The 13,988-nt window shown below is 38.6% G+C and overlaps 2 protein-coding genes across 2 annotated transcripts; both read right to left on the reverse strand.

Moving 5' to 3' along the window:
• Positions 1-3,601: 3,601 nt before the first annotated feature.
• LOC142842661 (olfactory receptor 5T7) lies at positions 3,602-4,555 on the reverse strand. The gene has a single exon (XM_075959354.1). It carries the CDS (start codon positions 4,532-4,534, stop codon positions 3,602-3,604), a length of 933 nt encoding a protein of 310 aa, XP_075815469.1. The 5' UTR covers positions 4,535-4,555.
• Positions 4,556-12,845: 8,290 nt separating this feature from the next.
• On the reverse strand, positions 12,846-13,787 carry LOC142842662 (olfactory receptor 8K3-like). The gene has a single exon (XM_075959355.1). The coding sequence runs from the start codon at positions 13,785-13,787 to the stop codon at positions 12,846-12,848; it is 942 nt and encodes a 313-aa protein (XP_075815470.1).
• Between the last annotated feature and the right edge of the window lie 201 nt (positions 13,788-13,988).

Consider the following 13,988-nt stretch of genomic DNA (forward strand, 5'->3'; position numbering starts at 1 on the left):
GAGGAGATGGACACAAGCTGAAGGTGGATAAAGATGTCAGCAGCATTTACTGAAAAAAGCTATACCTTTGATTGCGTATAGTACTGAATGGGAGAAAAGGGGCATGTCAGCTGGGATGTGGACTGAGATCAGGTGTTGAGGAATCTAACATTGACTTTGACAATAGGTATCAGCTGTACCTTAATAGAAAAGCCACAAACTTTTTTTTTTTTTGCCAGAGATAAAGAGAATGACTGCTTTAGTAAGCAGAAACTTTCCTTAGCCCTGAGGAAATGGCGGCCCTTATCCAAATGCCTGATCTTGGATAAAGGACTTCTCCAGAGGACCAGAAACAATATTACAGGTTTTTTTTTTTATAATACTGTATGGGCCTGTTCCCCTTATAAAGCTCTGGCAAGGCAAGATCCTGATATCTTACTTTGTAAACAGAGACTGCTCATTTATTTCCCAGACTCAAATAATCACACAGAAACTATACTAATTAAAACTCTGTTTGGCTGATGACTCAGACATATTTCTAACTAGCTCTTACATCTTTTTTTTTTTTGGTTTTTCGAGACAGGGTTTCTCTGTAGCTTTAGAGGTTGTCCTGGAACTAGCTCTTGTAGACCAGGCTGGCCTCGAACTCACAGAGATTCACCTACCTCTGCCTCCAGAGTGCTGGGATTAAAGGCGTGTGCCACCACTGCCCGGCTTTAGCTCTTATATCTTAATTAACCCATTATCATTAATCTCTGGATCTGTGTATCACCACAAGGCTGTGTCTTGTTTGTAAGGGTCCAACTTCCTTCTCCTTTGGCAGTTTCAAGGTGTTTCTCTGACTCTCCTTATATATCTTTGTTCAGATTTTCCACCTTACTTTACTCTTCTAAATCTTTGGCCAAAACAGCTTTATTAATTAACCAATAAAAGCAACACACATACAGAAAGATATCCCTTCTCATTATACCATACAATTCTAATTTCTCCATGTTTACCAACTGAGCTATATATAGCCTAGGATCTAGATCTGAACCATAGTCATTTCATCTTCAGGATCAGATATGTCTGATGGAGGAAGGTCATTGGTTAAAAAAGTAAAGAAACTGCTTGGCTGGCCCTCATAGGTTAGAACATAGGTGGGTGGAGTAAACATAACAGAATACTGGGAGGAAGAGGAAGTAAGCTCAGAGACGCCATGCTCCCCTCTCCCAGGGAGACGTGATAGCTCTGCTCTCTGAGACAGACGCATGAAGCTCAGACCCAGGATGGACGTAGGCTAGAATCTCCCTGTAAGCCACCTCGTGGGCTACATAGATTATTAGAAATGGGTTAAGAGGATAGAGCTAGTGGGCCAAGCAGTGTTTAAAAGAATATAGTTTCCATGTAATTATTTTGGGTAAAGCTATCCCTGCGGGCGGCCAGGTGCCGGAACGTAGCCCGCCCCACACGGCTAGCTTTACCCGAAATAATTACACGGAAACTGTATTCTTTTAAACACGGCTTGGCCCATTTCTATCTGGCCTCTTCTAGGCTAACTCTCGCACCTGGACTAGCCCATCTCTTATAATCTGGGTAGCCCACGAGGTGGCTTACCAGGGAGATTCTAGCCTACGTCCATCCTGGGTCAGAGCTTCATCGTGTGTGCCTCAGAGAGCAGAGCTATCAAGTCCCCGGGAGAGGGGAGCATGGCCTCTCTGAGCTCACTTCCTCTTCCTCCCAGTATTCTGTTCTGTTTACTCCACCCACCTATGTTCTAACCTATGAGGGCCAGCCAAGCAGTTTCTTTATTTTTTATCCAATGACCTTCCTCCATCATGTGTCTAACTAAACCTATAACTTTCCCATTCTTGGTGTAATTAGTACTGCACAATGGGATGGCTTGTTTCTCAGTGGCTGGGATTTCTTGCCAAGGAATTATTTTATTTAAACAGGCTGCCATTTTCATTCTTTATTAAAACCTGTACAAATTTACAAAAGAGAAAGACATTACTAGTGAGAATCATTAAAAATGAAAGTTGAAAAGTTCTGGGAAAGTATGGTCTGCATTGTCAAAATGCTGAAAATGTGTCAAGCAGCATGGTCACTATGTGATTCGTGCCACGTGTATGTTTGTTTTAAGGGTTGATTTTTTGATATGGAATGACAAATTGGTATGTTGCAACTTGGGGCACCCAATTTTGCGGTAAGTATGTTGTAGACACATCTGTTGGGTACTAGGTCTAGGTGTGATGCAGGAATATTAATAAGCTGAAGACAAAGACAGGGGAAGTGCAAAATGCCCAGTGAGGGAAGAGTGGAAGCATTGGTGAGTCAGGAGTTCTGGTAGAAAAAGGGTAATAATCCTGGTTAAAATAAAGACCAAATTGAGTAAGAGCAGATGTTTGTAATAGATATGGATGCAGTGGCCCCTCTGTAGGGTGATCCAGCTTGGCTTGGCTTTCAGAGACTCAGTATTCGGCACCACATAGTAGGTAAATTGCTAGGAGGGAGAGAGAGAAGACTTGGGAAAATGAAAAGATTGACTATAGAACAGTGGAAATCTTTGTTCAAATTACACTGAGTTAGAAAGCAGAACACTTTCTTACATATATAAAAATGATACTAAATTTGCATGGAATTTTACATTAAGAGAAATAAAACTTATTAGAGATGGAGAGATTAATCAAAGGTTAGGTGGAATTACTGCTCTCGCAAAGGACTGCTGTTTGGTTAGTATCGTTCTTATCACTCATCCTGAAATTATTTATAATTTTACCCCCCAGTGACCTAACATTTCCTCCATTCTCACCTACTTGCCCTGTATCAAACATTCCCACATACCAACATACCCCTCTCTCTCTTTCTAATTCTTGGCCTCTTCTTTAATATTTCTGGGTGTGCATATACGTATATACCAACACTGCCTGCCCAGTACCTATCTGTGTTTCCAGGGTAGTCCTTACTATTCATCCAGAAAATGGATCTTTGCAACAGAAGACCATTACAGACAACTATAATCAATTGAGTTGCAGAATTCTAGTGCTGCACATAAGTCTCATGGAACATTGTAGAAGAGGGGGCAAAAATTTTGGAACACCAGAGGATCAAGAAGTTTGTGCAAGATTGTGTTTCCTAGTAATGTCAGAAAGGTACATTCTAAATATTTAAGCAATCTGACTGCCAAAAAGTAAACTGAACAAGGACAATAAAATTTTATTTAGCCATTATGATAGAAAAATAAAATGGTTCAAAATTATAAATGTGAGAGAATTTAAAATATTATTTATAAATACATGAAACCATCTAAATTATGTTAAAATGTATAAATATGCATATATGAATAAATATAAGCACACATATATATTTATTTGTACACTATGCATTTTACCTAGTACCAACATTATGTATAATATACATATAAACATATATAATTCTGAACATTAGAAAGGAAGCGAATGGTATAGTCTTTCTGTTTTGAAAAGCATATGAGAGATGCATTAACCAATGCCTTTATTTCCATGTTTTCTGAGGATTGGAATATATTAATGAATAAAAAGGAACATTTTAAATGTAAATGGTCATATTTACTTATAGAATAAGACTTATATAATCTTCATATAATATTCATTGGAAATATTATTTATCCACAAATTTGTCTTTTACTAAACACTTTTTTCATTGCCTCTTTTACATCTTTGTTCCTCAAACTGTAAATGAGAGGATTTAGCATGGGGATCACAATGCTGTAAAATATTGACACTATCATGTCATGCTCCAAGGCATACGTGGAACTCGGTCTCACATACATGAAAAGAACAGTACCATGAAAAATGGACACTCCAGTTAGATGAGAGCCACAAGTAGAGAAGACTTTTCTTTTACCTTCTGCAGAGCGAGTCCTCAGAATAGCAAACAGAATGAAACCATAGGAGATCAGGACAATGAGGATAGTAACAACCTCAATAGACCCAGCACAGTAGAAGAGGAGAAGCTGGTTTATGTGGGTATCAGAACAAGAAATTGCCAGGAGAGGAGGAATGTCACAGAAAACATGACTGATTTCATTGGATCCACAAAAAGACAATCTGAAAGTGGCAGAAGTGTGGATAACAGCGTGTAGAATCCCACCAGCATAGGAGGCAATGATGAGTGGCACATAGACCCTGGGTGACATGATCACTACATACAAAAGCGGGTTGTGGATGGCCACGTAGCGGTCATAAGCCATTGCTGCCAAAAGAAAGCATTCTGTTGTACCAAAAGTAACTGCCAGAAACATCTGGGCAGCACAGCCAATGAATGAAATAATTTTCTTCTCCGACAGAAAGTCAACTACCATTTGTGGAGTGATAACAGAGGAGTAGCAGGCATCTACTGAGGACAACACACTCAGAAAATAGTACATGGGGTTGTGTAGGCGGGAATCTCCAATGACAAGAGCAATCAGTCCTAAATTTCCCATGAGTGTGAAGAGGTAAATTGCTAGAAAGAGGAAGAAGCAAAGGATCTCCAGGTCAACATTGTCTGTGAAACCCTTCAGTACAAATTCAGTGACTTCAGTGATGTTCTTCATGTTGAAATCTCATAGAAGGAATTGAAAATAATCAGCACATCTTAATTCATGTCACTGTATAGAGTCTAGTGTAGTTTTGCTATAAACTAGGTGAGCTTTACATGTGCATTTATGCAGAAACACTTTCAGACTGAAAGATGCATGGGAATATGCACCTAGGCACACATATCATGTTAATTTAAGAACTACAGAAGGGGATAAAAACATGGTGGTGATTTAAATTTCAATATACTGAAATTGTAGAATGACATGGATGGTGTGTATTGTAGATAGAGTTCTTCTCCTGCCTGGTTCAGTCACAACAAGACACATTGAGCTTTATATTACTTATAAACTGGTTGGCCTATTTGGTCAGGGTTACTATTAACTAGCTCTTATAACTTAAATTAACCCATAATTCTTATCTGTTTACCCATGTTGCTTGGTGTTTTTCCTCAGTGGCGTATTCTCATCTTGCGTTATCTACATCTGGTTAGTGGGCACGGATGGAACCTTTCCTGTTCTCAGAATTCTCCTAGTCTAGTTACCTTGCCTATACTTTCTACCTGGCTACTGGACAATCAGCATTTTACTAAACCAATACAAGTAACAAATCTTTATAGGATGCAAGAACATTTCCCATGGCAGTGAATATTTACCCAGTGTCTTATTTTTAATATTACTTATTTTTAAAAATATTATTTTCTCATATATTAAATCCAGACCTCAGTTTCCACTCCTTCTAGTCCCTACCCCCATCTCGATTCATCATCAGATCCACTCCTATGTAAGAAATCCTATAGAATAATTTGCTAAATTTGGTATAAAAGTGACCAATGAATATTAATACTCATTAATAACATGGTAGAATGTTTTATGAGAAAAATATTTCAAAAGCAAATTTTTCAAAACACAAATTATAGAATACATTGATATATAATGATTCTCTAATGTCTTATACATGTGCTATATTCTATAAAATACTTTTGGACATTTTTAATTGTTATCAAATTATATGTAAGAATTATGGTTTTTGCAGGGTAGAGGTAAGATTCCATCTCACTTTATATTCCAATATGGCATTGCTCCCATTGCAATTACCCTACTTCAATTTCCAGTAGCTTTAGTTACTTATATGTGTACCCTGTCCACTCCTCCATATCCTGTAAAGAATATGATGATTAATAATCTTTCAAAAATAATATACTTATTTATTTTTGTAGTAAATGAGAAATTGGAACTTCATTTCTCATGAGTTATGCTTTTGTCCTAGATGCACAATGAAAAGATACCAGTTTGCAGAAGATAGAACTAAAACACATTAAAGTTAATGGCCAAACTAATTAAGTGTCTTTATATTAGTTTGCTGAACTATGTCCTTATCTTAAATTAATGTAAATGTAACTTGTACACATTTTTATGCAATACAGAAATTTATATATCCAAAGCTCAGTACTTAAAAAACACTCTTGGAAAAGGGCAAGAATTACAGTTTGCCTTCATTGAACATCTGCTGGAAAACCCAGCATCTGTGCACGTCTCATGACTTACCTGATGCTAAGTTTTGTATTTTGTTATTACCAGAACCATGACTCACTATCAAGTCTTCTTCACCATGTATGTGCTCTAACATTTGTGATGAGAACATTACCTTCATGTCATGCAACTTCATTGTAAAACTCAATTAACAACCCCAAGGAATTTAAGTAAAACCTATATGTTTGAGTATTTTCAAATAACTAAATCTGAACATCCTAAATTATAAAAAGTAATTCGTTCAGTTGTTTACTGGATTGCAAAGGAAGATGCAATTTTTAAAATTTCATTGTTTTCTCAATCATATAAAATGAAGAGTTTTAATATTAAAACATCAGTATTTTTATATTGCCTATTAAGAGATTAATGATTCTTTTTTCTTTAGTGTAACTTATGTATCAAGATACTGATAGTGAAAACTCTAAGTCAATTTAATTTCAGTATTTTCTCATTATTCTCATTGGTCCAGGAAGCTTGATTTTAATTCATAGGCAGACCTGTTAGAAAATTATTTTTAAGAGAACATGAAATGAGTACAAGCTTCAGTTATCTAATGTTTGGTTATTCATAGTGAAATCACTTATTGTAGAATGACGTAGTTATATTTGAAATGTTAGGTTCTAGACTCAATAATTCCTCAAGTAGAATGAAATTTCTTCTTACCCAAAGAACAGCAAATGATGGTTTGAGCTGGCTGTGGATATTGATAAGTTAAACAGTTTTTATGTGCTTATTCATCTGTGATGAAGCCCGGAGGAGACAACCCTGGGGGAATAGGCTCCAATTGTGTCTTGGTTGAAAATAACAAGTTAATGAACTAAATTCAATTAAAAAATAATGATCAAATAATATAAGTTTTTGTAATAATCATATATCTGCTGACATTTTCCTTTCTTTCCTAAAAGTATAATCTGTATTGTACAAGATAGGAGACTGTATTCTGATATTTTAATACATGCACATCACGTACTTTGATCATTTTTATTTCTAATATCTCCATGGTCTTCACATTGCCTGCTAATCATATTCCCCTTCTCACATATTCTTATCTCCATTGTCCTATTCTATGTCTTTTATCCTAGTTATTAATATGCATATTTACAAAGTAATTGAACTTTTTGTCAATTTAGCTAAACAACAGGATTATTCACACATACGCCCCTAGGCCTATGATTTTCCTGAGCATGGGATTTGAGCCAGTTTATAGTATCAGGCATTGCCTTAGTTCCTGTGCAATGTGCCCCAAATCCAGTCAGAGTACTGTGCTACTTCCATATCAGTGCTATCACAATATTACAAGTAGCCACATATTTCCAGGCATGCTGTTATCATAGATCATAGGACACGTGATTTGAAGCCCTTTCTCAAAGACAATCTGCATAGCACACAATGGCACTATAAAAGCTGGACATCATGGAGGAAACTGCCAATGGTTTAGGTTTATTTATACAATCAAGGTGTGTGATGACTTCAACAACAGAATCTCGTTGTACTGGGCAGCATGCAGGAATGAAAAGAGTCTGTATTGCTTTGTGGGCCTGTGGAGTCTTCCTGTCAATAACTCATAAGGGGATATGGTGCACCTGGGGCTGGGTTTTAACATCCCATTGCTTCTAGGATTTTTAAGTCATTGTCTCAGCTTGTGTTTACTATTGCTGTGAAGAGACATCATGACCACAGCAACTTTTACAAAGGAAGCATTTATGTGTTTGCTGGCTTACAGTTCAAAGGTTCATTTCATCATGGCGGGGAGTAAGGTGGCATGCAGGCAGAGGTGGTCCTGAAACTCAGACTACTACACTTTGCAGACAACAGATAATGAACTGACACATTGGGCAATATCATCAGTATTTGAATCCTCAAATCCTGCCACCACAGTCACATCCTTTTTCGAAAAAGACCATACTGCCTTATCCACTCAAGCAAAGCCACACTACCTAATTGTGCCTCTACCTTTGAAATTTTGGGGTTATGGAATTATAGGAGTCAATTACATTCAAACTACCACATTATACTCCTTGGAGCCCATAAACTTGTAACAATATCATAATGCAAAACACATTTTGTCAAACTTCAAAAGTCCCCATAGTCTATCAGTCTCAACAATGATTCAAAGTTGGAAGTCCAAATCTTTTCTGAGACACATGACAATTTCTTACTGTAACCACCTGTAAGAATCAAAGTAAAAAAGCAGATCACACTTACAATAAATAAAGGCAGAGGGGATACATAACCATTCCAAAATTCAGGAAAGGGAACCAAGCAAGGATATGTAGAACCAAAAAGGACAGGGAAACAGCTGGACAGACTCCAAACTCTGCATCTTCATGCCTGATAACAAATGCTCTCCACATCTCCAATTCCATTCACCCTGTGCAGACTGCAACACAGCTCTTTCTCTTTGCCTGGTTCCACCACTTGTTAGCATCTCTCCTCGGCAGGTATTCTGTGATTCTGGCATCTCTAACATCTTCGTTATCCACAACATTCCAAATGGTCAATATTGGGGATCCACTCATGATCTTCTGGAATCATCCAGATGGTTTGAGTCACTTCTATAGCTCTGCCCTCTGAAGTACACACAGCTTGTCTGGGTAACTGCTAGTTTGACTCAGCTATTATTGTTGTTTTGGTGGTCATCTTAAGGTACTGGCTTGCCCAAAACAATGGGGTCTTCTGTTGCAACTTGTCTTCACAACAGCCTCTCATCAGGCTCTCTTCATGGTACTAAGCTTCAGTTTCTTTGCATGAGCCCATCAGTTCTAGGACTTGCACTGCCACTACAACTGCACCTTCACCAATGGAATTTCGTAGCCTCTCACTGTTCCAAGCCTCAGCTGCTGTCTATTGAAGTTTTGCATGCTTGTTCCTGCTGTCTGTTGTACAGTCACCATTGCCTGGGGGAGGGGCAGTGGGTGAGAAGACACAGAGGCCGTGGTATAGATTATGAGAGATTCAAATACAGAAGCTCTTTGTCATAAACAAGTGGTAGTTAGGGAAATTGAGACCGGAATGTTGATCCTGTTGAAACTGACAGTCACAACTGGGATGTTGTGACTGGCTAGGAGTGTGCATCATTAGTTACCGTGCTTCTGGTCTACTGATAGGTTGTCTTGACCAATTTCACATACTCCTTGTGTTTTGCGTGGTCTTCTTTATGCTTGCACTATTGCCCTGCCTCACACCATGACCCCTTCATGCCTTCAAAACCAATACTATCTGGGTGACTCATGCCTAATAGTCTGGCTGCCAGCATGAGGTACAATCTAGGCCGCCTTTGGAACACAGCTACTCTGTATTCTCAGGAAATACTTCCTAGAGACGCTAGTCTCTTCTCAGTAATTACTAATTACTTAGCTCCATCTAACCATCATCAAAAGTTTGCTTTAGTAGTTCTGGTGTTTTGTTAATCACAGCTGATTCTTTGAACCCAGCTTACCAGAACCACAGGATCACAACTCCTTTCTTTTATCCTTAATGCTAAAGCCAGAACCACATGGCCAATGTTGCTAAGTTCTGCTGCTTGCTAGGACTGGAACATGGTCGCCCTGATTAATTAAATTGTTAGACTCAAAGTCTAAACATCAGGGAGGAGTTGCTCCAGACACCACTCACACAACCTCAATTGATGCAAAAGCAAGAGGATTTTTATTCTATCATGACAGGGCCCTTCAGGTTCAGGATATGAAGGACATCCAATAGCTGTCTTCTAAAGCAAAAAGCCACAGAAATAAGGGGGGGGAGGACCTGAGGGTTGTTTTCCAACTAATTGGATTGGCTTATTTAAAGGGTTACTAGTAGTGATTGGTCTGTGCCAGGGCAGGAGAATAGCTGGGTGAAGTAAGGGAGAGCATCTGTGGGCCATCTTGACCTTGTTCTAGTGACTGAATCAATAAATCAGGAACTAAGTCAACATCTGTGTATTGTCTTTGCCTCAATTCCCAGAATGGAGTTATGTTTGAAGATTATTTACAAGGACACAAGAGGATGAGCAGTCCAGCATTTGTGTGTAGGTGACTGTTCCATTTCCAAATGGTGAGGCTTCAAAAAATGTCTTTAGAGCTGAGAGGCCTCAGAAATGCATTTAGAGTCTTTCAGAATCTTTACTAAATTTCTGTCTTTCACTGCCTAAGCTTGGTTATTCTGAAACTTATTCTGTAGACCTGGCTAGGTTTGAGCTCATAGAGATGGGCCTGGCTCTGCCTGTCTCTCCCTCTGGAGTGCTAAGATTAAAGGCACATACCACCATTGTCTGTGTTAACCATATGGTTTGGTAACTTTTATCAGAGACGCATCCTCATCTTGTTTCCTCTGTGTCTGGGTGACGACTACAGACTGAGTCTTTCCTCTTCCAGAATTCTCCTGTTCTCACTGCCCCGCCTATATTTCCTGTCTGGCTACTGGCCCATCGGTGCTTTATTAAAACAATACAACTGACAAATCTTTACAGGGTACAAGACCATTGTCCCACAGCAGCTGGGGAAATTTACAATTCTACTAACAGAGTTATAATATGAGCAAGGGTCATTATCATAATGGGGATACTCACAGAAACAAGTGACCTGAGCTAGTGAGAGCTCATTGACTCTGGATTGATAGCACAGCTTTACCCTCTCTGAGGTGTGGATGGGCAGCTGAGATGGAAGATGGAAGTTGGAGGAAGGATGGGAGGGAGTAGAAATGGGGATAGGTATGTAAAATGAGAAAAGTTCGTGTTAAAAAATAAATTTAATAATAAAAAATGTGGTACAGATCTAAACCAAGAGTTTTTAATAAAACAATATTATATGGCCAAAAACATTTAAGGAATTGCTCAACATCCTTAATCATCAGGAAAATGTAAATCAATTTGACTCTGATTTACCATTTTACACCAGTCAGAATGGCTAAGATCAAAAACACTAATGACAGCTTCTGTTGGAGAGGATGTGGAATAGTGTTCTCCTTAGAACACTATTTCCCTGCTGATGGAAGTACAAACTTGTACAATTGTAGAATCTTATTTGTACCTTGTCTAAAGGTCAGAGAGTTTGAGGTTGCTCAAACTTGTTGACAACAACCAGGGCTACACATCCTGACCTGATTTAATTACTTGGTTCTTTTGACATTAAGACGGCCCTTATAGGTAGATGCACTCCACCCAGACAAATGGTCAGGTTCTGCAAGCAGACTTCTGCTCCTTATTTGGCTTGACCTTGAGGGTAGCTGCTTTCAGGATACTTGGTCTAGGATCAGTTCACTGCCTAAACAACATAATGTTAATGACTTGATGTATTGAAGCAATTAACTGTTTGAGTTGTTCTTTGTATCACATCAATGAAGTCTTTTGTTGCCTTCTTTCACCCTCTGCACTGAGGTATAAAGGTGTATAGAATATTAAATGCAGGGATTTTCATTATTCAATGGAACTCCTTCCCAGTACTATTCTATGTTTCTGCTTTATTATTTTTACTCTTGTATTCATATTATACTAACTTTTCTGATCTCTATGCCCCTACCATGATAAATGGTGTTTTTTTTTTTTTTAAGGTGGTGTCTGACATACAGCCACTTTGGAAATGAGTATGGTTATTTCTTTTTTTTTCTTTCTTTTTTTATTTTTTAATTTATTTATTTATTACGGATTTCTGCCTCCTCCCCGCAACCGCCTCCCATTTCCCTCCCCCTCCCCCGATCAAGTCCCCCTCCCTCATCTGCTCGAAGAGCAATCAGGGTTCCCTGCCCTGTGGGAAGCCCAAGGACCGCCCACCTCTATCCAGGTCTCCTAAGGTGAGCATCCAAACTGCCTAGGCTCCCCCAAAGCCAGTACGTGCAGTAGGATCAAAAACCCACTGCGATTGTTTTTGAGTTCTCAGCATTCCTCATTGTCCGCTATGTTCAGCTAGTCCGGATTTATCCCATGCTTTTTCAGACCCAGGCCAGCTGGCCTTGGTGAGTTCCCGATAGAACAAGAGAGGCCCTATCATACAACAAAAGTATATGCTCAACTATGTTCATGGCAGCATTGTTTGTAATAGCCAGAACCTGGAAACAACCTAGATGCCCTTCAACGGAAGAATGGATGAAGAAAGTATGGAATATATACATATTAGAGTATTACTCAGCAGTAAAAAACAAGGACTTCTTGAATTTTGCATACAAATGGATGGAAATAACAAACACTATCCTGAGTGAGGTAAGCCAGACCCAAAAAGAGGAACATGGGATGTACTCACTCATATTTGGTTTCTAGTTATAAATAAAGGACATTGAGCTTATAATTCATGTTCCTAGAGAAGCTAAATAAGAAGGTGAATCCAAAGACAAACACATAGGCATCCTCATGAATATTAACCTTCATCAGGCGATGAAAGGAGACAGAGACTCACATTGGAGCACCGGACAGAAATCTCAAGGTCCAAATCAGGAGCAGGAGACGGAGCATGAGCAAGGAACTCAGAACCTTGAGGGGTGCACCCACACACTGAGACAATGGAGTATGGTTATTTCTAAGAAAAGTGGGAATCAATCTACCCTGTAATACTACTCGAGCATATAACTAAAGGATGTTCAAGCATACTACAAGGACACTTACTCAACTATAGTTACAGCAACATTATTCATAATAGCCATAACCTGGAAACAACCTAGATACACCTCAACAGAAGAATGGATAAAGAAAATGTGGTACATTTACATAAGTAGTATTACTCAGCAGTATAAATCAATGACATCATGAAATTTGCAGGCAAATAAATAAAACTGGAAATATACAAAGCAATATAGGATATGTAGGATTATCGTATTATAAAAACCCCTAAGAAACAATATTGCCAATATTTCTCCAAGTCCTGTGTAACGCAGATTTTACATCCTTATTCCTCAAAGTATATATCAAGGGATTCAACATTGGGATGACCAGGGTGTAAAAGATGGAAGACACCTTATCAGTGTCAGTGGAATGGCTGGACTGGGGCTGCACATACATAAAGATCAAAGTCCCATAGAACACTGTCACCACTGCTAGGTGGGACCCACATGTTGAGAAAGCCTTCCGCCTGCCCTCTGCAGAGTTCATCCTGAGAACTGCTGTGAGGATAAGCATGTAGGACACTAGGACAACAAGGAGAGAGACGATTAAATCAAAAGCTGCAAAGATCATAACAATAAATGCTATTTCTTCTGCATTTGAACAGAGTAAGGACAGCAAGGGGATGCAGTCACAGTAGAAATGGTGAATGACATTGTAACCACAGAAGGATGAAGTGAAAATCTTAATTGTGATGAGAAGAGACACGAATGTGCAATAAAGGTACGGCATTGCCATAAGAACCCAACACACCTTTCGTGACATGAGGGCAGTATAAAGCAGAGGCTTACAGATGGCTACATAGCGGTCATACGACATTGCTGATAGAATGAATAGCTCACTACCAATGAATACAAGAAAAAAAGCTAGCTGCGTGGCACAAAATTTAAATGAAATTGTATTTTGGTCTATAACAAAATTTTCCAACATTTTGGGACCCACAGCAGTCGAATATCCAAGATCTGTAATAGCCAGGTGTCTGAGAAAGAAGTACATAGGTGTTTGGAGGTGATAGTCCACTGTGGTGAGAATAATGATTCCCAAATTTCCTATCATTGTGGTCATGTATATGGCAAGGAACAGCCCAAATAATGGGGCCTGCAACTCAGAGCTGTCAGTGATGCCCGTTAAGATGAATTCAGTCAATACTGTGATATTGTGTTCCTTCATTTTCCTGTATCAAAAAACATACTTGATAAAGACATCATCATAATTAATAGCATAAAAATACTTGGCATGCAAAGCATTCATTATGTAACACTATCGAAATATGGCACATCAATACTTCCATATATATGGTGTGTGGGCATGTTTGAAAATATACATATTACAATTTTGTTAAGAAGACTTCCACAACTACAGATTCATGAA

Source organism: Microtus pennsylvanicus, chromosome 1 (assembly GCF_037038515.1).
Source record: "Microtus pennsylvanicus isolate mMicPen1 chromosome 1, mMicPen1.hap1, whole genome shotgun sequence".
Classification (NCBI taxonomy): domain Eukaryota; kingdom Metazoa; phylum Chordata; class Mammalia; order Rodentia; family Cricetidae; genus Microtus; species Microtus pennsylvanicus.

What these genes read in the sequence shown, in the direction of transcription:
- LOC142842662 (XM_075959355.1), bottom strand. Translation starts at nt 13,787, where the DNA reads ATGAAGGAACACAATATCACAGTATTGACTGAATTCATCTTAACGGGC.
- LOC142842661 (XM_075959354.1), bottom strand. Translation starts at nt 4,534, where the DNA reads ATGAAGAACATCACTGAAGTCACTGAATTTGTACTGAAGGGTTTCACA.